Source organism: Heterocephalus glaber, unplaced genomic scaffold (assembly GCF_053883595.1).
Source record: "Heterocephalus glaber isolate CG9 unplaced genomic scaffold, H.glaber_assembly_v1.0 deba00001504, whole genome shotgun sequence".
NCBI lineage: Eukaryota > Metazoa > Chordata > Mammalia > Rodentia > Bathyergidae > Heterocephalus > Heterocephalus glaber.
The window spans coordinates 17,741,851-17,769,198 of NW_028258324.1; the positions used below are offsets into that span (position 1 = coordinate 17,741,851).

The 27,348-nt window shown below is 41.0% G+C and overlaps 1 protein-coding gene across 2 annotated transcripts in view; it reads left to right on the top strand.

Moving 5' to 3' along the window:
* Window positions 1-27,084, top strand: part of Zbtb38 (zinc finger and BTB domain containing 38) — a 77,455-nt gene extending 50,371 nt beyond the window's left edge. For both annotated transcript variants that reach the window (XM_004834350.4, XM_004834353.4), the window contains one exon: window positions 19,787-27,084. In XM_004834350.4, coding sequence (XP_004834407.1) covers window positions 19,787-23,371 — 3,585 coding nt within the window. In that variant the 3' untranslated portion in view covers window positions 23,372-27,084. The remainder of the gene's footprint in view (window positions 1-19,786) is intronic.
* The last annotated feature ends 264 nt before the right edge of the window (window positions 27,085-27,348 follow it).

A 27,348-nucleotide genomic window follows, 5' to 3' on the forward strand; every position in this document is an offset into this window, starting at 1 on the left:
GCCTTGAGACTCCCTGAAATCTTGAAATGGGGAGGAGAGGGCCCCTCCTTCTCCCTCTCCCTCCTTTTCTTCCTTCTCTTCCTGTCTTTGTGGAGGAAGAGGTTGGAGTTCATCTCTCTCTTCCATTCCTCTACATCTGTTATTGCCATGATGTCTATAATGAGCTGAATGGTGGTCCTCCCTCATAGAAACATGGCCTAGAACCTGAAACCTGTATGACCTTATTAGGAAAAAAAGTCTTTGCAAATATGATTAAGGATCTTGAGGTGAGATCATCCTGGATTATCAGGCAAGCCCTAAATCCAATGACAAGTGTCCTTATAAGAGACACACAGACTGGATCTTACTGCACACACCTTTAATCCCAATACTCTGGGAGGCTGAGGCAGGAGGATTGCAAATTTGAGCCCAGCCTGAGCAAATTACCAAGACCCTGCCTCAAAATTAAATATATGTATATGAAAGTAACTGGGGATATAGCACAGTGTGAACACCTTAGGTTCAATCCCAGGGGAGGGAAGATTAAAGCGAAGAAGACTGTGTGAAGACAAAAGCAGAGGTTGGAGTTATGCAGCCATAAACCAAGGAAAGATTAGAACCATCGAAAGCCAGAAGCAAGGAAGTACCCTACACACACACATAGTCACACACATAATCACACAGTCACGCAATCTTCAAAGGGAACATGGCCCTTCCAGCTCCTTGAATTTGGACTTCTAGCCTCTGGTATTGTGAGAGGATAAATTACTGTTTTAAGCCACCAAGTATGTGGTAATTTGTGGCAGCACCCATTGGAAATTCCTACAGCGTCCAACCAAACCTAGCCTTGGTCCAGAAGCACGAGGAGCTTGTTAAAAATCAGATTCTGGTAAACTCAGATTTAAATCAGTGGTGATGTGGACTTGTAGTCCCAGCTACTCAGGAGGCAGAGGCCAGAAGATTCCAAATTTGAGGCCAGTCTGGCCAATTTAGTGAAATCCTGTCTCCAAATAAAATTTTGAAATGGCCGGGGGCTATTGCTCAGGGGTAGAATGCTTACCTATCATGCACAAGCCCTGGATTCAATCCTTAGTACCAAGGAAGGATGTAAAGAAAGGAAAGAGGGAGGGAAGGAAGGAAGAAAAAAGAAAAGAATAAAATCAAATTCTGGAGCCTGGCTCCTGGGTATTCTGATTCAGGTAATCTGGGATGACATAAAATAAATGGAATTGTTACTAAGAGTCTCCAAATGATTCTGATGCATCCACTCCCATTCCTCAAGCATTATCCTTGGCTCTGTTTTTTGCATGCAGTTTACTTTTCCTGGGCAAATTTGTGCTCGTATTTGCACCCACTCCTCCATGTTAGTGCCCTGTACACACAGCGTCCTTTCAGAGCAGAGTCCATGTGGGGTGCTTGTAGATCAAAGAGACATCTGTCCTTCCCGGGCTCCTCCAGGGAACAGACCTCATTACTCTCCCCACAAACCAGTTCTTTGACTTATATCCTCAACTTGTTAAAGGCCTGTCTAGGTGACAGAACCAGCTCACCAGCCACTCTTCCCTCTTCCCTAACTTCCAGTTCGATTCTTCCATCCAGGTAGTGCTTTCTCCTTTTACCCCCACTGTCTCCTTGCATTCTTTCTAGACCCTCTGCAGACATCTTTCTCAGCACTGTTTCCCAAAGTAAATGACCGAATCATTCCTGTTTAAAGTTTTTTCAAAAAATAAAGTTTTATCACTGACTTAGCATTATCCAGGTTGTACATTAGAATCACCTGCACAGCTTTTTGAAAAATCCCAATACTAAGACCCCACCCAAAACCAAATAAATCATAATCTCGAGCTGGGCCCTGAGTATTCATATACAGTAGTCTCAAGTTCCTATAGTGATTGCACTATGCACTTAAGGGCTAAGACTATGGAGTTGGAGGATACATTCCAACACATGGTGATATTTGAAACTTCCTGACTGGGGTCCTGGCTACCACCCACCTCCACCCATCCTGAGTGAGCAGCTGCTGCCTTACCTCTTTGTCCTTCCCCAGATGGGTCCTCCTTATGCCTCCTTGTATTTGCTTAGACCTCTGCCTTGAATAGAATACCATTTTTTTTCTCTTGGATTTTAAGGAGATGCCCCCTATCCTTCAAGACTTAACCCCAACTCTTTTCCCTGACCTTCCCTCCCGGAACTCGGCTCAGGCCGCCACCGCCACAGGTTTGGACACCCCCTCACATGCCACTGTGATCATCATACAGGAGCCATTTTATGTCTGTCTCCTCCCCATTGGACTGTGGGTGCCAGGAGGCTGCTGAGTGAGGGAAAAAATCAAGGACTCAAAAGGGCCAGCAGGAGAAATGGCTCTATTTCTCTGAACTAATGCTACTTTGAACCTTATTAGATACTTGTTAAAAAAAGATAAAAATCTACTTGATTTTAATGAAGGTATTGAAGATGTATTAGTAGTAGTAATATGTAATCCCATTAATTAGCCTAGCTAAGGGCTCTGTACTCATTGCCTTGTTTAACCATCACCATAATCCTCTTGGGTATTACTCCCATTCTACAGAATGAATTAAGCAAAATGCTGTGTGATCAGATAATGCAAGATGACTAGAAACCCAAAGCAGACTACACAAGTGACCCCATTGGTCAGCAGTGTGATAATGGTATATAGATTGACCAGGAAAAACTAGTTTTATTAGTAAATATAGTTAGTGAAATGTATGAGTGACAATTACCTCTTTGACTTAGATTTCCATATAAAACAAGCACAGACATTAAACATGCCAATCAAAAGATGAGATGGGGCTGGGCATGATGTTACCTGTCTAATTCCAGTACTTGGGAGGCTGAGGCAGAAGGCTTGCCATGAGTTCTAGGGCAGTCAGGTACATAGAGAGTTCAAGGCCAGTCTGTACTACATAGAAAGATACTGTCTCAAAAAAAGGTGGTGGTTTTTATATATTAATATTTAAATCACATAAATAATGGTCTTTTTAAGTATGTTAGCAGTTAGTTTGAAACCCAGAGTCACAAGATCAGGATTACAAACCTAGCTTTGCCAATTACGAGCTATGTATGTGTGTGGGACTTTGGATTAGCTTTTCTGAACCTCACTGTCTCATCTTTGGAATGGAAATATTATCTCATGACCCACAAGGGCATCGTGAGAAGGAAAATCAGCTGGTATGTACGAAAGTGACTTGGAAATGGTGCAGGACTAAACAGGAACAAGGCTGGGTGTTCTTGTCTTTGTTCTGTGTTTGGGTCCAGAAAGTTGGCCTTTGGGAGGAGCCAGCATAGGGAAGGTGGCCTTCTGCTGGGTAAGCGGATATCGGCCTGAAACAATGGCAGGCTGTCTGAATTCCATGGCAGGGTGGGGCACAGGGATGCTGGGATATAGGCCCAAAAAACAAATGGATTGAGCTACTTAGGAGAATGAGGGAATGGAGAAGAATAGAAAAATTAGTCTTGCTATGTTTATTGAAACAATAGAGTGGAGAGAAGGTAACTGGTTATGGTTTTGCATTGTCACCTACAACCCAAGACCAATCGAGAGACTATTAGATTAGTCCCAGGGAGCTTGGAATCTTGTTCTTTTAGACTGTTCCCAACAATTCTGTTCCCAGCAACTCTGAAGCTTTCTGGATCTGAATTCAAGAGCTCACTTACCCTGTGCTCCCAGTTTCTCAGGTCTAATCATAATGTTACACTAACACGGCCACAGCTGCTCCTCACAGAGTCTTATGCTGACAGTATACTGTACATTTAGTATCCTCCTTCTTAAACAACATAGGCTTTATCTTTTTTATTGCAGTAGATTGAAACATATTTCCTAAGTAGTCACCAGTTGATAGTGCCCTTGAAGTGAGATTTGAGTGGGTGACAACAATCACCTTCAGCTAAGGTCATGCTCCTGGTTACTGACACCACCATCCTAAACTGGAACAGGAATCAGTGTAGCATGTTTAAGCAATCAGTAGATGTATTTTAAAATAGAATTGAAGTTCTGACATACTGTTTCATCAGGATGGACCAAATGAGCACAATTTAATGGGAGTGTTGTAAGTTTCAATTAAATTTCCCTTTTATAGAGGAGGATTCTGAGGCTTAGGGAGGTAAGCACTTTGCAGGGTCACAGTAAGTGGGGTGCCGTTTGAGGAGCATGGTATAGTAAGACCTGTGGAAGGAGAAGCCTAGATATCAGTTTTGGTCACCCATGAGTCCTTCGACTTCCCTATAAAATTCTCTTTTACAGGAGAGTAGCTGAAGGAAATGGGGATGTCGAGGCCAGGAAGGGACACACAGATGAGGAAGGGCAGTGGTATGACAGAGGCCGCTGCTGAGGCCCTGGAACACCTTCCCCAGGCTGAGACTTCTCTGAGCAAGTCCCACATTGGTGGATCAGTCCCCAGCCCTGATGCCAGCAATCTCAGAAATCCATTTGTGCCAAATGATCAGAGTGCGTGCTCCACTAAAAACCATGTAGTCTTTACTCTTTATTATCTAAGATATCCCAAGCTCAACTTATGTTGAAGCAGTGCTTACTCATCTACCCTTCATTTTGAGAAAAGTTTGGGGGGCTGGATTTGTCATCTTCTTGGGACCCAAGAGCATTGCTTTATGTGGCTGCAGCCCCACTTTGTGGATGCTGCACTGTGAGCTGGGAATGCGCTGTGGTCACCCACTGTGAAGGAACAGAAGGGCTTGGCCCTGGGGATTAGGTGTTTAAGAGAGACTGCCTGCTCTCAGAGGCAGGAACTCCTTGAGGGACTTAATGTAACAACTCTACCCCTATTAAGGCCAGGACACCTAGAGAGACAAGGGCCAGGCTCAGCACCACGGAAAGAGCAAGGCCCTCCCCCTCCCCAGAGTTGTGGTGGAGCTCATGGATCCTGTTTACCAGAGCAGGGCTGGTACAGAGGCTTCCTTGGGAGGGAGACCCACCTCCCACATCCAGCCCTACCACTCTGGTCTGGGACGCTCTGCCCTGCCTCCTCTGCTTGCTGTTACTGCTGCCATCCAGAGCGTAACACACCTAATTGTGTGTAAAAGCCCTCTCCCCACCAAGATGAAGGTGGCATGGAATGCAGGTGTGAAGAGAACACAGCACTCCTCTTGTAAAACATTTTGGCTTTCCCAACCGATTTCCTAACATTCTGGCAAAGCTAGCTGCCTTGATGTTTCTGTGTGTACAGAAATTAGATAATACTCTAAGGGACATGGCCTCAGGGCAGTCATGTTCAGTCCCTCAACCCAGATGGGACAGGGCAGTGGGAATGGGACTGTAGAAGTCTCAAGGGCTAGAAGCTCCCCTCTGGCTATTCAAACCCTATCCAACTCTAGCTAGTCATCACCATAGGGGATTGGGGGACTATATCTTTAATGGGTATGCGCTGGGTTACCCAAAATAGTAGAGTCACTAATTAATGTCAACATGTAGCTACTGAATATATTATCATAGTATTATGTCGAGATACATGTGCCTATCTTTTGACAGTGTTCTTAGTGCATCACTGTACCAAAAATAGCATCTCCCAAGGTCTTAGTGTAGAAACTCCTACTATATTACTTCTAGTCTTGCTAAATGTTTATTTTTGTACTTACCTTCCACAAGCCCTTTTTAGCTAGCTTCTCATGTTTTGGAGTCAGCCTGATCTGAGCACCTACCTGCTGACCATTCAGCCCACCAGAGCTCATCCTTCCCGGATGTACGGAAACCCTCAAAGCTGAGCCTCTCCAGGCCACTCTTGACTTCAGCCTCGGGAAGGCCCCTCTTCCACCCCAACAGTGCTTCCAGTACTCTTCCAGCCCTCAGGCACTGCAGTGTTAACATCACAGTAAGGTGGGCTGGAGGAATGAGTTGCAGCTATTGTTTTGGTTTTTTCTAGAATTTTAATAGAAGATTATCAGAAAAATTTATCAGAAATTTTTAGCAGTAAAGGGCAATAGGTTGAGATACTACATCTTATCTGTAGTCATATAATCTTTTTCAAAAGTGAAGTTGTGTTGTTGTAGCCACTTTATCACTTTTTTTTTAAAGAAAGCACTTATTGGTATATTTTAGGTATATTTAGAATGTAAATGAACTTGTCCAAGTTCATATAGCTATTAAGTTAGCAACTGCAATTTGAGTCCAAGTGCTTAAAAGCAGAAATTGTGGTTTACTCTTAGAGGATAAAGATAAATATACAGGAAGAGCCGGGTGTGGTAGTGAATGCCTATGATCTCAACACTTGGGATGCTGAAGCAGGAGGATCACCATAAGTTGAAGGCTAGCCTGGGCTTCATAGTGAGTTCAAGGCAGCCTGGAGTACCTAGCAAGATCCTATCCCAAAAAACAAACAAGCAATCAAAAACAGGAAGAGACAGACATGGTGTTGCATACCTGTAATCCCAGCGCTTACCACAAGTTTGAGGCTAATCTGGGCTATATGCTGAGTTAAAGGGCAGCCTGAACTTCATAGCGAGACCCCATTAAAAAAAAAAAAAAAAAACAGCATGGGATTTAGTGGTGCCATACCTGCCTCGAAAGCCCGAGGTCCTGAGTTTGATCCTCAGTACCAGAAAAATAAAAAAATTTTTTAAAACTGTACAGGACAAGAAAGGATGGCCTGGTAAAACAGGAAAAAGAAAGCTTGGAGCTTTTGACTATATCTGACAGTTGCCAACAATTTTAGTCAAGTACTTTGATAGAACCATAATTTAGAATAAAACACATAAATGAGCTAAACTCCAAACTGAACCCCAATGTTATTACTGAACAAAACACAAGCTAGTGAATCCATCAAATTGAGACTTAAATTAAAAATTCGTAAATCAAAAAACCAAAATATGAAAATATTCTCTAAAATAAATTATAACCAAACTGATAATATTTTTTAAGATTTCTAGTACAAAGTAAGAGCTCAGCGGTCCCAAGACTGCACTACAAAAATGCATGAAGAGAAGGAATCAAATGTGGTCTGCCCAGAATCTGTAAACAGATCAGAGAGGAAATGAGGCAGAATGCTGGGGAAGAGAAAACAATGTCCCTGTCCAAAACATGCATATAAGGCAACAAAAAGATAATACTCTAGTTTTGTTTTTATTTGTAAATTTATAGCCAAATTTTGGTGACCTTTTGAATAAGAGGAAAAGTATACACAATGGAAATATACTTGTCTTAAAAACATTATTTTGGCCTCCTTCATACCAAGCTTTTTCCCAGAACAGTTAATAAATAGCCAACTTGGAAGATTTTTATTTAAATTATTAATACCCTTTTCTGTGGGCTTAAATGAAGTGCTAACAGTGCCACTAAAGAAAGAAAAGAAAAGCGTTTTGATGGTATTTGTAACAAAATGCCCATGTGTATTGTAGCTAAGGTTTGGGAGAAACTCCTCTATGCATTAAGGAAGAAAGATTTGTTGGAGCCTTTCTGGGGTGTCAAGCATTGTGAAGGGCTGAGGGGAGGTTGCCTCTGGGCCATTAGGAATTTCATGTTCCCTAATTTTGAGTCTACAGGCAAGGCTTAGCTAGTACATGCTCCTACTGACATTTACAACTGATAATACAGTAATCTGATAATAGTAATAGTAGCTACGGTTTATGAAGCTTGATTCTGTGCCACACACTACAGCAAATACTTTGTATTATCATTAGTTCTCATGTTAACCCTAGTAGATTCTATTATTAGCTCCATTTGGCAGATGGAGAAACTGAGGCACAAAGAGTAAGAAACTTGCCCACAGTCATGACAGCACTAGGACCACTTGACACCAAGGTCTAGGCTCTTTGCTCCTGTCTGGGACTGAACATGATCTGCCTTACCCTAAATTACTCAGTAAAGCCCTGTTTTATGAATGGACTAGTATTGTGCTTTGGGGTTATTTCTGTCCTCCCAGATTTTACTCTCCCTGCCATTCCCTTTCTGTGCCCCCTTCTGTGGTAAGGTTTGTATTATACTCAAATGGTAGGCAGTAACCATTCATAACTACTGTCTTGGAACAAAAGTAGATAAAAAGAAAACTAATATTTGAGTCCCACATATTGAAAGTTTACATTTTTAAAGAAAATGAATTAAAACTAGAATTTCATGGAAAATACTGAGTTTCCCTTAAATATTCACCCCAGGGACTCCTGGTAGTACTTTTATCTCTGGCCTCCTTCTGGTAGGAAGCAGGCCTGCACCTGGGGGAAAATACCTGGGCACGCAGCACAAGTGGCTCCCAGGCTCAGGCTGGGTACAACTTGGACCCCTGCTCATGGCAGCCCCCTCAAGTCCAGCCTAGAGTTTTCCAGATATACACTGGGAGTAGTCTAGGGTGATACTTTATGCACCTTGGTAGTTTGGTTTCTACTACATACATATTTCACTAAGCGCAACCAGAAAGGTATGGAGAGGCTGTTTTTTATTATGTTTTGGTGCTCCTGATCTTGAAATGGAGAGTGTGGTAACCACACTGCCTGGGTTTGAATCCCAGCTCCACCACTCATTAAATGATCTGGGCCAAGCTCCTCGGCCTCTCTCAGTTTTATCATTTCCAAACATGTTGCTGTGAGGAGTCAGTGGCATAATGTATATGTAGTATGTACAGGGGTGCTGGGCACACAGACATCTTGTTGGCTATACTTGGATGGAACATTTACATGCCAAGTGAATAAATTGCAGTGGGGACAGTGATGCAGGGGGGATGTCACTCTAAAGTTAACCCTTGGAAAGGGTTCCTGGGGGGCTTTGGCATATGCAGGAGACATAGCCCCTTTCTTTAGATGTAATTATTAGTCATGAGCCACCTTGTTGTGTTACCTATCTCTGTACTTTTCAGCAGGATATATACAACTAAAGCACACAGCAGAATGCAAAAACTCACTGCCCAGATAGAACCTCCCAAACTCTAATGGAGAGCTTTTTTTTGAGGTTCCACTTGTGAGTCTGATTTGAGAACTTGTGCTGAGAGCCACAATGGTAAGCACACATTACTATAGTATGCCCTTTCCATCTTGCTGTTGGTTGTCTGATGGAGGAAGAGAGATTCTGTGTTTTTTGGAAGGCATCGTATGTCAGGGCTTTGGGACATACAAGCATCCGTAGTTCTGCAACCCATAAGCAAGTCATAGGCCCAGCACCATCACTTGGTCAGCTTCTCAGGAGAGGAAGCTAAGTAAGAGAGATTGTGCTCAGAAGGAATTTCAAAGTAGTTAGAAGGAGTGAGGAGCTGTAAGAGCACTGACTCCCATACCCTGCTCAGAGGGAAGAGGATATCGTGTGGAAACTAAGTCCTTCATAAAAACCCTATGTCAAGGCCTGACTCTATATACATGTGCTGCCAATTTTACATTTTTAACATTAAAAAATACTAATGTAAAAAGTTTATTGCCAATGTAGTACAAGTACCCAAAACAAAGTCCCAGTCCCTGGACATTGAACAAAACCTATCAGCAGAACTTGAAGGATTGCTCTTTTCCTTCCTTCGAGCCAAAGCAGCAATAGTAAGCAATTTGTCAGTATGATGGAGCTGTGTTTCAGTATTTTAACTTGTTTGGACAGTAATCTTCCTGGACAGTGGATAGTCCTGGTTTGTCATATGCAGTTCAACTCTAGGCCAGCAATATTGATTTGTTTTGTGTGTGGTGTTTTGATTTTCCCTTTTCCATGTTAGAACACCTTTCTTGACTTTTTTATATTCAACAATGGTCTTTTCTCTCAGTAGCAAAGATGGAAAATAACCGACCAGTTCACACTGGCCTGAAAGCTTGGTAACATGTCAGAAGTGGTGGCTCCATAAAGCTTAGTGTTGGGGTGCTTTTTGCTTTTTCATTCATTTATTAAAGGTTTGCTAGCACCTGTTATGGGGTAGTTACCATGCTAAAGGCTAGGGACACTGTGGTAAACAGTTTCAGCCCTCACAGAATTTGTACTCTGTGTTAAAGTGCTCATTCATCCAATGATTCACTGTAATAATAGTTATATAGAAAAGTATGCTTTGAGTATGTAACAGGGGAAGCTGATTTGGGGGTGGGTTTTGGATGGCAACCACGGGAGCCTGCTGCCATGGCTGAAAGAGCCTCTAAACTGCAAACGCAGCTGCAGCACAGGCCCTGTGATGGGAAAGACCCAGGACATTCAAGGAATGGGTAGAAGCCTTGTGTGGGTTAGAGTTGCAGGAAATTAAGTCAAATCACAGAAGACCTCATAAGCCTTTATGAGGATCATGGGATCACATGTAGGTTTCTGATAAGTCTCACCACCCATGACCTGGCTCCATATTGGACAAACAACTCTTCCCTGTCTCAGAATCTGGCTTTTCCCTAGAGATTCTCTTCTCCCAGTGCTTCTCCAAGGCCTCTCACTCATCGGTCTCATTTAGTGCCTTGACTGGCTCCTTTCCACTAGGAGCTTCATAATCCCTGGTGGCCAACACCACCATCCCCAGACCTATAATGAGAGGGTAAGAGGCATAGGAAGACTCACTTCAGATCATCATATCCTGGCTGTATGAATGTTTTCTGGGCCTTGGGGCAAACACTGTGACTGACTGCATGACAGGCACCACCTGGTAAATGCCTACTGTACAGCCATTGTTTACCTGGCCAGCTGTGAAGGATCCCAGGTCCAAGGCCACTTGCCCAACAGTGCTCACATTGTCCTGGGAACTGCCACCACAGTCAGGGGTCTCTCCTCACCTTAACTCCAGTCCTCAGGTCCCCTTCTTCAGGGGCCTTTTGGCACATTCTTCAGTATCTTTCAGTAATTTCCTAGCATGTGACTCAGGCTTGTTATCCCCTAGAAGCCTACCTCTTAGATCTCAGTGCGAAGTTTCTTTAAGAGTGGTCTTGTATAATAAACCTTAGTTTGGACTCAGAGTTGTGCTCTTTTGTGCTGGAGAGAGCAAGTTACTTGCTGTGATTTAGTTACTGCTGTGTGTGCACATGCACACATGGCAGCAGAGAACAGCAGGCTGAACACTGTTCTGCCAGTGGAAATCATAAGCACTCCTGTAAGCAGGTCACTTCTCTGGGCTCGGTTTCTACATCTGTACGATTGCATGATAATAATATCTTGACCCTTGATTCTCTTAATTGATTTAATGCTCTGAGCACAGAGTAACATTTCCATTTTGCATGCTAACCTCCCAGAATTGTGGAAGGGATGAAATGAATTAACGTGCAAAGTGCTTCCCAACCTGAAATGTATCAGGTAAAATAATTTTATTCAAAGGCTGGGGAATTCAGACAAATGAAAATTATAATTAGTAATATTTATATTTATACATTAATATTTAGGTAGTATTGACTTATAAGTATATGTCTATAATACAGATTATTAAATTTTTTAATGAATATTTACTGAGGGCCTTCTATGTATCAGGCCCTGTCTTTGTTGCTTAAGATACATCAGGGAAAAAATCAGATTGCTAAACTTGTGGGACTTAAATTCTAGTGAGGAAACGGACAATAAATAATTAAGTGTACATTAAAAAGCTATGAAAGCTATGTCTGCTGTGGAAAAGCCAAAAAGCAGATCAGGAGGATGGTGGCTGGGCATGAAGGGCAGAGGGGCAGGTGCATTGTCAGGGTGAGCCATGTATATTTTATACAAATAGATACTTCACTTATTCATGCAACAAAAAATTACTGAGTTCCTACTACTATGTTCTCTGTCCTGGTGATATAGCATTGAGTAGTGAGGCAGGCAGAGGGACAGGACTTTATCTATCCTGTTCACCGCTCACTGCTACCTCAGGGCCAGAAGAGACATGGCAGGTGGAGTAAGCAGGAGCTGGTGCTCTGTCCACTTTAGAATGACCTGTCATTGCTACGAGTTGGAGGTTCATTCTTGTTTAGAATCCAGAATGAACTGCATCCTCCCCTAGAGATTGCAGTCAACTAGAAAAGTAGGGCCACTTTCATTAAACCAGGGGGCCCTGTAGGTTCGCAACAAAATGTATTTGACATTTAAAACCAACCCTTCTCCCTTTTTTTTCAATATCTGGGGTTGAACACACTGAAATTTATCCCCGGCCCTTTTTATTTTTTATTTTGAGACAGAGTCTCAGTAAATCACTAAGTTGCCCAGACTGGGCTAGAACTTGCAGTCCTCCTGCCTCTGCCTCCCGGAGTACATGAATTACAGGTATGCAAAAACAATTAATAAATAAATAAAAAATGAAAGAAAGAAAGAATTACAGGTATGCACAACCACACTCAGTTTGAAACCAATTCTTAATGGTTAGCTCACCCCTACAAGGAGAAGTTTCAGGGGAGAGGAACCCTGTCCTGGGGTACCCTGCCCTTGGTCCTCATCACGTTCAGGTTTAAAGTGCCTTCTGCACTCAGGACTCTTGCATGTAGGCAGAAGTTGATTGAAGCAAGGACATAGCACAGGAGGGCTTTAGAGAGGGATTCTCTAATGCTGTTTGCCAGGTTTCCTAAGCAAGCAGGTGTCCCAGTAAGCTTGATCCTGAGGTGAACCTCAAATACTCAGGCTGCCCTGAAACACTTCTGCGTTTCAAAAAGAAAGAAAGAAATCAAGGACTTTTTCCTACTTTCATCTTTCCAAACAGGCAGCTGAAAATGTTTAACCAGGCCCTTTGCACCATTCATGAATCCGACAATACTTGTTCTCACAGTCTATGTGCACGCGACTACAAGTCTAAAGCCGATTGTTTAGCTTCTCAAGATAATGGGTGAGGTTTTCTCAGCCTCCTTCCCTCTCTCCCTGTGGGGTGCACACTAGCAACCCCCTGATGGCAGCTTAGAGTCACTCAAATGTCAATTTAAAAAGCAAACCACCCTTGTCCCACTGTGCCTTCTTGAATTTGATAGCGTTAAGTGCATTAAAGTCTGATAGGGTAGCTCTTCTGTGCCCCTTTTGGCCGCATTTAAAAGACAAAATCAAGAGGATTTTCCTTTTCTTAGACTCAGCCCGACTCTATAAAGAGCTTCTGTTTTGTAATCTGTTTTGGAGATCTGATGCGTGTGTTTCTAACACCCGATCACGTGATGTCTGACGTAGATACCCAACATGACTGTGTGCAAGAGATGTGTGTGGGATGGCGGAGCCAGCTCCTGAAGCAAAATGTCTTTTGTCAGAACCCTTCCCGCAGGGACTAGCAGACCTGCACGGTAAATTCCGCTTCCACACGGCCCCACATCGGCCCAATATGGACTGAGTTTGACTTTTGCAGGATTCCAGGTCAGTCCGTATCCTAAAACAGTGTGTTCTTTTTTTAGTCAGGGTTTACTTCTAAGTTTCTTTTTATAGAAGACAACATGCAGCAGAGAGGAGGAGGTGGCTCTGTTGATTCAGTTTTATTAATTATCTTAGGAATTGAGTAGCCAAAATGCTAGCAAGAGGGTTCTTGGCCTTGACCTCTGATCAGAGGGTTTAGAAAAATGGGGTTCAGTCTAGCCCTGGAGAGTAGCTCAAAGGGACTGACATATACTGGGAAGAATTACTTCTCGCTCTTCTCCGCCATATCTTAAAAGATTTACTAAGGAAAATATACCTGAATTTATTAACAAGCCCTATAGAGGTTTATATGAAGGGCTTATAATAGATATGTTGGTTAACAATGTAAAGAGGTTTTTCAAGATTTCTCTTGTTAACTCATGAGAGTTTATATGAGAATTATCATTGTAAGTTTTTTTTTACTTCTTTGTATTTCAGTAAAATTGCCTTAACTTCCAGGGATTTAGCTCAGTGGCACCACTCCTGCGTCGCAAGCACAAGGTCTTGAGTTCGATCTCTGGTACCAGGGGGGAAAAATTGCCTTAACTAATTGGATGGACAGCAGATATGATTATGCCAGAAATACTGGAACTGTTTCCTTTGTTTTCAAATTCAGTCCCACAGTGACAGAAACAAGGCCTAAAAGCAATGTTATGGCTGTAATGGGAAGGAGCTAATTTTTAATAGGTGAATGAATAGAATTATTTGGGTAGATTACTGTGCCCATGCTAATCCTCAGATGTAGAGAGCAAGGAGGCAAACAGCAGTAAATTGTTTAAGTAGAATATAGACAGTAGCCTTTCAAAAGAATAAGTTTCACCTTAATGTGGACAAACCTGTTGACCCACCTGCTTTTTCAGCCATGCTCAAATCCAAGCGATAGTCATCACCCCAAGCCTGGAAATGTAATGACAGGCATAGAGAATGCATGTCTGCATGACTGTGAGTGCGTCTGCCTGTGTTTCTCTGTCTGTTCTCCATCTATACCCTAGGGATTTCTGCTTTGTGATTTACCAACTTTGATTCACTTTGTCTTTAGTCCTTTTATGCTCATATGTGATTTACTTTATTCACTAAAATAAAATAATTTTCTGGGTGGGCATGGACTGGCTTCCACCTATAATCCCAGCTACTGAGAAGGTTGCAGCAGGAGGTTGGAAGGTTTGAGGCCAGCCTGGACAATTTAACAAGATCCTGTCTCAAAACAAAATATAGCTCAGTGGTAGAGCACTTGCCTAACGTGTGAAACTCTGTCCGATCCCCAGCACCACATGCATACATATGTACATACATGCATAATACTGTAGTAAAATAATTTCCTGGAGGTAGAAATGTTTCTTATTAGTTAACATAGTAGTTCTGTAACTACTGTAATATAGTAGTTCTGTAACTTTTTGGTCCCAGAACCTATACTTTATACTTTCACAAGAACCTTACGCTTTCACAAATCATTAAAGGCCCAGAGCTGTTGTTTATCAGGGTTTTGTCTGTCAGTATTTACCATATTTAGCCGGGCATGGTGGCGCATGCCTATAATCCCAGCACTTGAGAGGCTGAGGTAGGAGGATCACATGTTCAAGAACTACATAAAGAGTCCCTGTCTCAAAACCATTCCCCCAAAATTTACCATATTCAAAGATCTTAATGAAAAATGTAAAAGCTATTAACCTATTAAAATGACTATGATGGGCCAGGGATTTAGCTCAGTGGTTCTGCCGCCTGTCTCAAAAGTACAAAGTCCCGAGTTTGATCCCTGGTACCAAAACAACAACAAAAAAAATTTTTTTAATTAAATAAAATGACTATGATAAATCCAAGTGCATGATAAAATAAAATTTTATTAAAATAACTATATTCTAAAGCAAAAAATAGTGATAAGAGTGGTATTATTTCACATTTTTGCAAGTATGTATGAGTTTGGCTTAATCAAAAGAGCTGGATTTTCATGTCTGCTTCTGCATTCAATTGTAATAAAATTTGAATTGTAATAATGTTTTACTTGAGATACATAAAGAAAATCCAGCCTCATACAAATAGGTGGAAAGGGGAGGTATTTTTAAATAGCCTTTTCAGTTAATGTTGAATATTCTTTAGCACTCCTCCAAAAATCTGACAGGTGGTACCACCTGTGAAGGAGGGAAAAAAAAAAATATATATATATATATATTTCATTCTGGGGTCAGATGTTAAAAAGAATAATTGTTACTTCCTCAATTGGGTGTTATTGGTGTAATGCCTGCAATTTGACACCCCCCCTTGCTTTTACACCACTACTACACATGTCAACATAATTTTTTAAAAGCAAACAATATTATTATACAATAGTTTTGATTTCATGAACCTAGGAAAGGGTCTTAGGAGATTCAAAGATACAGAGAACATACTTTAAAAGCTGCCAGGTTGCCAGGCATGGTGGTGCACACCTGTAATCCCAGCCCTGGGGAGGTTGAGGCAGGAAGGTTGCAGTGAATTCAAGGCCAGCCTGGGCTACATAGTGAGTTCAAGGCCTAAACTACATAGCCTATCTCATAAATAAATAAATAAATAAATAAACTGCCAGATTAAGATGCTGGGGAAAAATGGACAAGAATTATTTTTTCCTAGTACTTTTGCTCTCTCTAGAGTAGAATTTGGATTTGTTTAGGTCTGATTTTTAAGGTTCTAAATCAGGAAGTGTTATAAGCACAATAATCTAAGCCATTATTGCTCTAAGGAGCCAGTTCTTCTTTGCTCAGTATCAAGATCATCAACAGTGTATTATGCAGAGAATGCAAAGGTGGGTAAGGTTGTCTCTGCACTTGAGCTCATAGGAAAAGATACGTGAACAAATGCATATTACTGTATACTATAATCTTGCTATGAACCAAAAGCTAGAAATCCCAGAGGAGGGAGGCTGCCTCGATAGGGGTGTTCTTAGAGTTCTTCAATAAGTACTTTTTGTAAGCATTAAAATAAATTTTGAGTTCAGACACAACCATCACTCCTCACCACCCCATCCTACTTCATCAGCCAGGGTCGTGCAGGCCCTGTGCTCTTCCCCAGGCTCTAAGCTGTCGGGGTGGTTCTGACCTGAACCACCAGAATGGCCCATTAGCTGGGCTCCTGTGCCCAGTTTTCCTCCCTCTGAGCCTGTCCGCATGCTGCCTCCCGAATTCACATGACCCTTCTATCAGTTTTTGTTGGTTTTGCCCATAGTATTCTTTCTGCTCAGAGCATCCTTTCCAAACCTGTTTTTTTTTTTCCCAAACCTGTTTTTTTTACTCACTGTTAACAAACAATCAAGGGAGTTGTCACTTAATCATCTAACATTTTGTACTTAATTAAGGCCTACCATCATAGATTCCAACTCTGAGCTCCTTGAAAAAGGAAGACCTGCTTCTTTCCCCTCCACATCTCCGGCCTAGCACCATACCTAACCATGTTCAGTGTTAACATACTATATCTGCTCAATAAAATTGATAAAAAATGAAGTTTTTCTTACATGTATCAAAGAGGCAAATCACAGTGCTACTTAATAACTATGACTTTATAAGGATTTCTACCACAAAAAGATATTCCCCTGAAAGGTGTCGTACATGGATTTTTCTGAAGTTATGAGAATATTTTAATGGCATACGTAATGATGTTCTTATTATATATGTTATTCTAACTCTAAGGATGACAATGATTTTGTTAAGTGTTAACAGTCAGCCTTTTGCTAACCCTCTAACTGAACAACATGAGAGAAGATGAGAGGTTCTGTAGAAGTGGATGGGGTTTTTGTCCATAATCAGTTGGAACCAGGATACTGGACAGTGTTTTTTAACCTAATGTGAAATATTATACAGCAGGCATTCGGTATCTGCAGGTTGTACATTCATGGGTCCAATTAACCGATGCTTGAAAAAAATTACATCTGTACTGAACATATACAAATTTTTCTTGTCATTATTCCCTAAATAATACAGTATACTATTTTTGTAGCATTAACACTATATTAGATACAATCTAGAGATTTAAAGTATATAAGAAGGGCCGGGGATGTAGCTGAGCAGCACCATGCCTGCCTGGCAAACACAAGGCCCTGAGTTTGATTCCCAGTGAAAGACAGAAAGAAGGAAAGAACAAAAGAAAGAAAGGGAGGGAAGGAGGAAGGAAGAAGGAAGGAAGAAAGACAGACATGCATAGGCTAAATGTAAATACTACTCCATTTTTATAGAGGACTTGAACATCTGTATATTGTGTTATCCACAGCAAGGCTGGCACCAATCTTCCCAGGATACTGGGAATGACTGTGTTCCCAAATGGAAATAAAGCCAACTGAGGGACAAACAGCACTGGAGAAAATTTTGGAAGAAACAGTGGCTTGAGTAGAACTAGAAACACAAACAGATGACATCCATATAGACCTAAACCAAGATAGAAGCCACCATTTTGAACCATTTAGTATGTGTTTTGTCAGATAGCAGACTGTCCAGTCAGGTTGGATAAAGAATTGAAATAAAGTATGGACTTCAGAGAAGCCAAACAAGATAAGAATATGTGAGGCAGTGGACAAAGTAATTCCTACAGGGGCCCAGAGCGGAGACCTCAAGGAAGGCAAAAACAACATCAGCGAAGGTTGTTATTGACAAGGATCCCAGTGAAGGACTGGGGAATGGAGGGAGCAATAAAGATCCCACTTAATCGAATTCCATTTTTACTCATAGAAATAATGTCCCACATGTCTAGAAAGATTCATGGAAGATTGTAATTAAAGACAGGGTAAACAAGTAGAACTAACATTAAATAAAGTAAGATAATAGTTGCATCAGAAATCCAGGCTAAGAATGGCTACAACTTGACAAAAGTTCTAAGCTTCCTTGTCTCAAGAATTAAAAGAGAAACATGGTGAATATATTGTTCTTATTATCTGAATTAAAGGCTTTGTTAATAGGCATTTTTTCCTATTGGTGAATTTGATACAGGAATTTATCAAATGAATAATTGCATAAAGAATGTTAAATATCATAATTGACTTAGCTTATAATAGCACCTTTGCAAAAAGGTAAAGAGAGATCTTTGTGTAACCATCTGGTTTTTCCAACTGAATAAATGCCATGAGCTAACTGCTATTCTGCAGCACTAGAAAGTCATTGCCACACACAGTTAAAGAAATATCCTCAAGCTGTATGGCTTTCTGGAGCTCCGAGCCTGGAGAGATTTGCTTTGTTTTTAAATGCAGGAATGATCTATTAGTGGGAAGTGCGAATAATGAGTTTCTGTTAGCCTTTTCTTCGCTTTTTTTTTTGGTACCGGGGATCAAACTCAGGACCTTACGCTTGCGAGGCAGGCAGTGGAACCACTGAGCTAAATTGCCAGCCCTGTTTAGCCTTTTCTTAAGTGAAAAGTATACATATTAGAGTAAGTATTTCAGTTTTGTCTCAGGTCTCCATGTACCATGTGTTTCCCCCCCTCCCACCACCACCACCACCACCACCACCACCTGGTATCGGGAATCAAACCCGGGACCTTGCACTTGCGAGGCAGGCATAGCACCACTGAGCTAAATCCCCAGGCCTCATATGTTTCTTATTGTAAGTGTGAAAGCCGCTGCTGTGGTCATCCTTCAGTAGAATATCAGTTAGTAGTCTCTGGCCATCCTAGGCTCACAGTATATGGAGAATAATAAGATTTTCCTGTCACGTGTGTGTGTGTGTGTGTGTGTGTGTGTGTGTGTGTGTGTGCATAAGAGAGTAACAGATACAGAAAAGAACAAAGATGGGATCCTCAGACCAGACCAAGAACCACTATTCGTTTAAATTGTTCTAATTTAGGAATCTGTCATGAGACACATTATTGTAGACTTAGAAATATACTTTCCTGCTATTGTGCTTTGTCTCCTTTCTGTTTGCCTTCAGGACCTTACAGAGTTCTTTTTGAAAACTCTAATGTACTTTGGCAGTAGCTGAGGGGAAATCAGACCAGGAATGGGACAGGTCCCCAGCAGGGCCACTAGAGTAGAGAGGCAAGATGCCCCTGGTGTTCAGACTCAGTCACACAGACAGCAACTCTGAACAGAGACCCAGAGCCACAAAGGAGAGAGACTCCTTCTGTTCTTGCTGGTTCTCTGAGCAGGCAATCCCTTCGCATACAGAGACCACTAAGTGGGGAAAACTTTTTTGAAAATTATTTTCTTCATGAATTATGTTTGGATCAGTTCATCAGAGTTCTCTTTGAAAAGAGTTCAGAGGCTTATGGCAGGACTATGACATTGCCCAACTTTAGGGTTCAATGCGGCGCCCTTCAGTGATGTTGAGACCCCTTAGCGTTTAGAAAAACACTCCCCCCCAAATTTGGACATGTATTTATAGTTACAATTATTTTTTTAAGTGAGGAAAGCATTCTGGGAGGATTTCCAGCTAATAGCTATTAGCAATGGCATGCAGAATAGGCTAGGGTAAGAAAAAGATTTAGTTTCTAATGTTGACTCCAAATCTTGGAACTATAATGAAATGAAATTAAAACCCTGAATTTTTATAACAAAATTTTTTCTCAGAAGTCGAACAGTCTAGAAATAAAGAAGCTACTGTGGAAGGGTCTCTGATCATTTCTCTCCTCTTGTTTCAGATGACAGTCATGTCCCTTTCCAGGGACCTCAAGGATGACTTCCACAGCGACACCGTACTCTCCATTTTAAATGAGCAGCGCATTCGGGGCATTTTATGTGATGTTACTATAATTGTGGAAGACACCAAATTTAAAGCTCACAGCAATGTCCTGGCTGCTTCAAGCCTTTATTTCAAAAACATCTTCTGGAGCCATACAATCTGTATTTCCAGCCATGTCCTGGAGCTGGATGATCTCAAAGCTGAAGTGTTTACGGAAATACTTAATTATATCTACAGCTCCACAGTCGTTGTCAAGAGACAGGAAACAGTCACTGATCTTGCAGCTGCAGGGAAAAAGCTGGGAATATCGTTTTTGGAAGACCTCACTGACCGCAACTTCTCAAATTCCCCAGGTCCCTATGTATTCTGCATTACTGAAAAGGGAGTGGTTAAAGAAGAAAAAAATGAAAAAAGGCACGAAGAGCCAGCCATCACTACTGGGCCAAGGATCACAAATGCATTTTCCATCATTGAAACAGAAAATAGTAATAACATGTTTTCTCCACTGGATTTGAGGGCAAGTTTCAAAAAAGTCTCTGACTCCATGAGAACAACTAGCCTTTGCCTAGAGAGGACTGACGTCTGCCATGAGGCAGAGCCCGTTCGCACACTTGCTGAGCACTCGTATGCTGTTTCCTCCATCACCGAGGCTTACAGAAGTCAGCCTGCCCGTGAACATGATAGCGGTTCACCTGGGAAAACAGGTAAAGAAAACGGGGAAGCTCTGGTCGCAAAACCGAAAACATGCCGAAAGCCAAAGACCTATTCCTTACCCCAGGATTCTGATTCAGCCACAGAAAACATACCACCCCCTCCAGTAACGAACCCAGAAATTAATCAAGAAAGAAGTCCACAGCCAGCTGCAATTCTTCCTCACTCAAAATCTCCCAACAATGAAGGAGATGTCCATTTTTCCAAGGAAGATGAAAACCAATCTTCCGATATTCCTGTGCCGCCAGCCACAGAAGTCCCACCTCTCATTTACAACTGTAGCTGTTGTTCCAAATCCTTTGACAGTAGTGCTCTGCTCAGTGCCCACATGCAGCTTCACAAGCCAACCCAGGAGCCATTGGTGTGCAAGTACTGCAACAAACAGTTTACCACCCTGAACCGATTGGATCGGCATGAACAGATCTGTATGAGGTCAAATCACTTGCCCGTTCCTGGAGGAAACCAACCCTTTTTAGAAAATTGTCCCACCATTGGACAAAATGGTAGTTCCATCACAGGCCCAGAATCTTTACTATCTGAAAATAGGATTGGTGAATTTTCCAGTACTGGAAATACTTTGCCAGAGGCAGAGCACATGATTAAATTTGTTAATGGGCAAATGCTCTACAGTTGCGTTGTGTGCAAACGTAGTTATGTGACTTTATCCAGCCTCCGGAGACATGCAAATGTCCACTCCTGGAGAAGAACATATCCCTGCCATTACTGCAACAAAGTATTTGCATTGGCTGAGTACAGGACAAGACATGAAATTTGGCATACAGGGGAAAGGCGGTATCAGTGCATTTTCTGTCTTGAAACTTTCATGACCTACTATATACTAAAAAACCATCAGAAGTCTTTCCATGCCATAGATCATAGGCTTTCCATCAGTAAAAAGACAGCAAATGGAGGCTTGAAACCTACTGTCTATCCATATAAACTTTACCGGCTACTGCCTATGAAATGCAAGAGAGCTCCTTATAAGAGCTACCGAAACTCTTCCTATGAAAATGCTCGAGAAAACAGGCAAATAAATGAGTCTACACCTGGTACCTATGTTGTTCAGAATCCACGCAGTTCCGAATTATCTGCACTGAATTTCCAAGATAGCGTAAACGTCTTGACCAACAGTCCAGCCATCCCATTAGAAGCATCTGCATGTCAGGACATACGCACTTCTGCCACTGTGCAAAATGCAGAGGGCACCAAATGGCGAGAGGAAACAATGAAGATTGACCTAGACAATAACTTTTATTCAACTGAGGTATCAGTTTCTTCCACTGAAAATGCTGTCAGCTCTGACCTCCAGGCAGGAGATGTACCTGTTTTATCCTTGGGTAATGGCAGCGAGAACTCGGCCTCTGTGATTAGCTACAGTGGTTCAGCACCCTCAGTCATTGTGCATAGTAGCCAGTTCTCATCAGTGATAATGCACAGCAATGCTGTTGCTGCCATGGCCAGCAGCAGCCACAGAGCCCCTTCAGACCCAGCTGTCAGTCAGCCCCTGAAAGATGACAGCAAGCCCGAGACAGATAAAGTGGGTAGATTTGCAAGCAGACCCAAAAGCACTAAAGAGAAAAAGAAAACTATTCCATGTAACAAGGCAGAAATTCCAGAGGAATCAAAATACGTTGCTGATCCTGGAGGGTCATTAAACAAAGCCACAAATACAGTTGAAGAAACCAGTAAAATTGAAACTTATATTGCAAAACCTGCTCTTCCTGGAACCTCCACAAATAGCAACGTTGCACCCCTTTGCCAAATAACAGTGAAAATTGGGAACGAAGCCATTGTGAAAAGGCATATTCTGGGATCTAAGTTGTTTTACAAAAGGGGAAGAAGACCCAAGTATCAAACACAGGAAGAGACAGTGCCCCAGGTGAGTGACCCAAAAACCCATGGAGACAGCCCTCTTGGGGTTTGCCAATCTGAGTGTGTGGAGATGAGTGAAGTATTTGATGATGCAAGTGATCAGGATTCCACCGATAAGCCATGGCGCCCCTACTACAACTACAAGCCCAAAAAGAAATCTAGACAGTTGAGAAAAATGAGGAAAGGCAACTGGAGGAAAGAACATGGAAACAAGAGCCCAAGCAATAAGTGTAAATACCCAGCAGAACTGGACTGTGCTGTGGGAAAGCCTCCTCCAGATAAGGCCTTTGAGGAAGAAGAAAATAAAGAGATGCCCAAGCTGCAGTGTGAACTCTGTGATGGAGACAAAGTATCAGGGGCTGGAAACCTAGGCAGGCCCCACCGGCATCTCACTTCCAAGCCTTATGTCTGTGAGCTCTGTGCCAAGCAGTTCCAGAGCCCTTCCACACTTAAAATGCACATGAGATGTCACACTGGAGAGAAGCCGTACCAGTGCAAGACCTGTGGACGGTGCTTTTCAGTTCAAGGAAACTTGCAGAAGCATGAACGCATCCACCTGGGCGTGAAGGAGTTCATCTGCCAGTATTGCAACAAGGCATTCACATTGAATGAGACCCTCAAAATCCATGAAAGAATCCACACTGGTGAAAAGCGTTACCATTGTCAGTTCTGTTTTCAGAGTTTTTTGTATCTCTCCACAAAAAGGAATCATGAGCAGAGGCATATTCGGGAGCATAATGGGAAAGGCTTTGCTTGCTTCCAGTGCCCCAAAATTTGCAAAACAGCTGCTGCCCTTGGAATGCACCAAAAGAAACATTTATTCAAAAACCCAAATCAACAGGAGAAAATCGGTGACATGTGCCATGAAAACTCAAATCCTTTAGAGAATCAACATTTCATTGATTCAGAAGACACTGACCAAAAGGATAATGTGAAATCGATTGTTGAAAATGTCCTTTGAGTGGCAATAGTTAGGAAAATCTTCAAAAAATAAGTTGGCGGGGTTTATTCTTTGTGTTTTTTTCAGGTTTTGTTTTGTTCACCTAACAGTCATGAAGGAGTGAAACGTTTTTAAAAAATTTTTTTTCATGTGTGAAAACTCCAGAAAAAGGATCCTAATATCTACTTTGGGTTTTAGCATTAACTTAATACAAAGTGCACAAAATCAAAATAGCTAAATCCTCCAGCATCCCAAATATCTTGTGAATATCTTGTGAAAGTTCTTACCTGTGGTATTTCTACCAGTGAAAAAAGGAGTTTAATTTTAGCCTGATTTAAAACTTTCTAGTAAATGCTGATAGTTGGCTGCTGAACTGTCTTTAGTCACTGGAGAAAATAAGGGTCAGGTATGAAGATGGCATCTTCGAAATGTGTGGAATGTTAAATGATCTATGACAGTATTTATTCCCATCTGGCTTCTGCACTATTAAAATGTGTTTAAATAAATGGATACATATGAAATACTTAACAATGTAACTGAAAATATGTGTGTAATGAGTAACCCTAAAGTAGGACATTCATACATTATCTAGAACTACTTTTCTGCAACATAAACCTTGTAAAATAAATATATAAATCACTTTAACTTTTAACTGTCCATATCCCCTATAGAGAATTATAAGCAATAGATCTGCAAATAATGAAGACTGGTATAAAAATCAGAAAGCATTTTGAATGTGATTTTAAGAGCATGTGTATGCTTTTAGATGGAATGCTGTGCTGTTCTCTTGAAATATGGCAAGCTGTTCTTAGAACTGATCTCAAGTCACAGAAAACATGGGTCATGCCTTATCTGTGAGCAAAAGCCTTCCCAGAATTTACATATGCTATATAATACTTTGCGATGAAGAAGGGTCAAATTCTACTGAAACTCTTCAGTCTTCCCAGCATCTCAAGGCCATGGTTGTGGAAGTCTAGACAGATTTAAGGGTTCAAATAAACCTGGAAAATCCCACTCCACTGAAAGAGTGTCGAGAGATTGAGCATAAGGCACACAATTGGTAGTAAATTTCCAGGCACTTGAAAGTGACAGAAAACCTGATCCCTACAATTACTACCATTCCTGGAGATTATGCCCCTCACAAGTGCATATTAGTATAAAACAAAAGGACAACAGAAACACACACATTGATTTGAGTCGGCAGGAGGAAGCGTTGATCTTCCTTGCCTAAAGCAGTAGCTTTGATTTTGGGAGGTAGGGAGGTAGAATATGAAGTGGCAAGGTACTGTCCTTTACTTATATTACTCAGAAATGTATAGGCAGAGCCAAGTGCTTTGTTTTCATATTTGCAGACATCTAGTCCCCTTAATAAAGACTTAAGTTTTTAATGTTCTTTTAACTGACCCACACTATCAACATTGAGCTCAAAAATCTAATTGCCCTACAGAATATTCTGTCATGTGGACTAGGTTCCTGGAAAGCTGGAACTCGTGATTCTTATTTTTAAAACTGCCAGAATAGGAGGGAGAGAGAATATATTCCTACTCTTTGGTCACCAGTATGAGCAAAATTCTGAACTCAGCTCCAGGCTGACAGCAGCCGTTCATGTTCATTGGATCTGATAGATGGAAGCCCAAGGTCATCCAAGGTTGGAAGGTTATCATTATGGAGAAATAGCTCAGAGGACTCCAGATTCTCTCAACCTGTGTTTTGATGTCTCCGTGAAGAAAACTTAGTATGAGTGGGCAAGAAAACATTTACACACCCAGAAAAGGACATGATTCAAGTTGACCTTTTTATACCGTAGTACTTTGCTGTTAAGTAACCCCAATATTGTATCTGCTTTTATCTTATGTTCATCTACTTTCACTTCCATACAGTATTATATAGTAGAGGAAAATGGGAAAATGCAAGAAAATTCAATTTTATTTTGTGTGTTGTATATATGAACACCTGCACCACCCTTTTGGGTTTTGTTAAGGAGATAGTCACAAAGGGCCTATGAAAATCACCTTTGAATTGGTAATTAGAATATTGCTAAGCAATCTTGTGATCCACTCATTGTTTTCTCAGTTAGGATTGTGAACCAATCACATATTTTAGTTATTTTGATTTAACTATAAATATAAAATTATTATATGTAGTGATGTCTCCCAGCCCTCACATGTGGATATTTTTTAAGTGGACTTGTATGCTGATAATTCTAGACCAAAGTAAATATGGCAGAATATTTATACATGAAAAAGTAATTTTGCAAATATTTTCTATAATTGTATTATTCATTTAAAATGTTGATAGCTCGTGTTAGTTTCAGGGAGGGGTGTATATTTTGATAAAAAATACTTGACTTTGTAATTCTGTATATTCTATACAATTTATAGCAGAGCTGTTTTAAGACAACCTTGTCGAATTTTTTGTTAATTGTGAAAATTTTATTATGAGTGATGTTTAAGTATGCATTGAGTACATAATGACCAACTAGGATTAAAGTAAGTGTAAACAGTGAATATACTGTATGCTGTACAAGATATATTGTAACTTGCTGTTTTAGCATCTGTATTTTGGTTAGAAGATATTATTAAATGCAGATGTTAAGGGTCAAAAAAGTCTAATTTTATTTTTAGAAATAATGAATATAAACTTGGTTTTGCTTGATTAAAATAGCTTATTTCTACGTTAAGTCTCTTTTTAAATGTTTTAATATTTTGTGCAGCTATTTCTTCTGTGTGAGTCACAGCTTTGTCACATATTCATTCAGTATATTTGTTTCCTTGTTTACATTTCACAGTACCTACTTACATGCTTAGGACTCAAATGGATTATGACATTAAAAAAGAAAGTGGAGTAAGAGAGATTGAAGTCTGCTAGTCAAGTGCTTTTGGATAGGCCTGATCTTATAATGATACGTCAGAGAGTCACAGAGTGAATGCTCTCTTTAGAAGCATTCTGTTATACTTGCCCACAGGAAACAAGTTGCATCTATTGAGTAACACTCCTGAATTAGACCTCATTATTGACATTGTATAGTGACTTTGAGAAGGTCTCACAGCCAGACAGAGCCAGGATTCCAGCCCAGGTCTGCCTGACTCCAGTGCCTGTGTGTTTGTTCCTTCTCAGCATCTTAGAGAGAAATGCTTAAACTAAATGGAAATCCGAGGGAAGTGGCGGGACAGAGTAATGCAGCTTTAGAACAATAATTGTTATGATTGCTGGTAAAGGGCTTGAAGGAGGCTGTGTTAGGCTCAGCTTCACCTCACTGGGGCTTCTCTTATATCTGTAGATATTGCTCTATGAGGTCAATTTTAAAGAGTTTTTATCCTATTTTTTTCTTTTTTTAAGAATATGGAGTAAAATATTAATGCTATTATAAGCTAACAATTTTTCAAATAATGGGGAAAAAACCTGTTCTATCATCACAAAGTGTCCTACCCTTAGGTAATCATCCTACAAGTGCATGCAGTTAGTCACAAAGGGTAGTGTGAAAGAGAGTGTTAGTGACTCAGGCACCACAGCTCATCGACAACACAGAAAATAATTGAGATTCGCAGGCCTAGTGATGGCTGGCCATAGCATCAGTTTTGTGTCTCAAGGGCAATCTAAACCAGAGTCACCAAAAATTATTTGCTGAAACTAACTTCATTATCTCTTAAAACAATGGCGTTAATATTGAAAGAACTTGTAACAGTTGACAAAGTACCTGAATTTAAAGCATAAAAATAAATCATGCAAGGCAATACTATTTGTACCTATTTTTAAAATTAATTCAAGTCTTTTTTTTTCTTTTTTCCTTTCCTTTAGTTCAGGTCTTTTCATTCCTATTGATGTCCTTCTTTGCTTATCAGCTATTTGTTGATTTGATTCTACTCCATCTCTTATCTGTTAACTCTTTACTTTTCCCCTCCCTAAATCCTGGCCACCTATCAGTTTCCCTTCTGGAGAGAACATCCCCAGCGGTTCCACCTCTGTTCCACCCGATTCTTCAAGCGAATTGGTCAGCG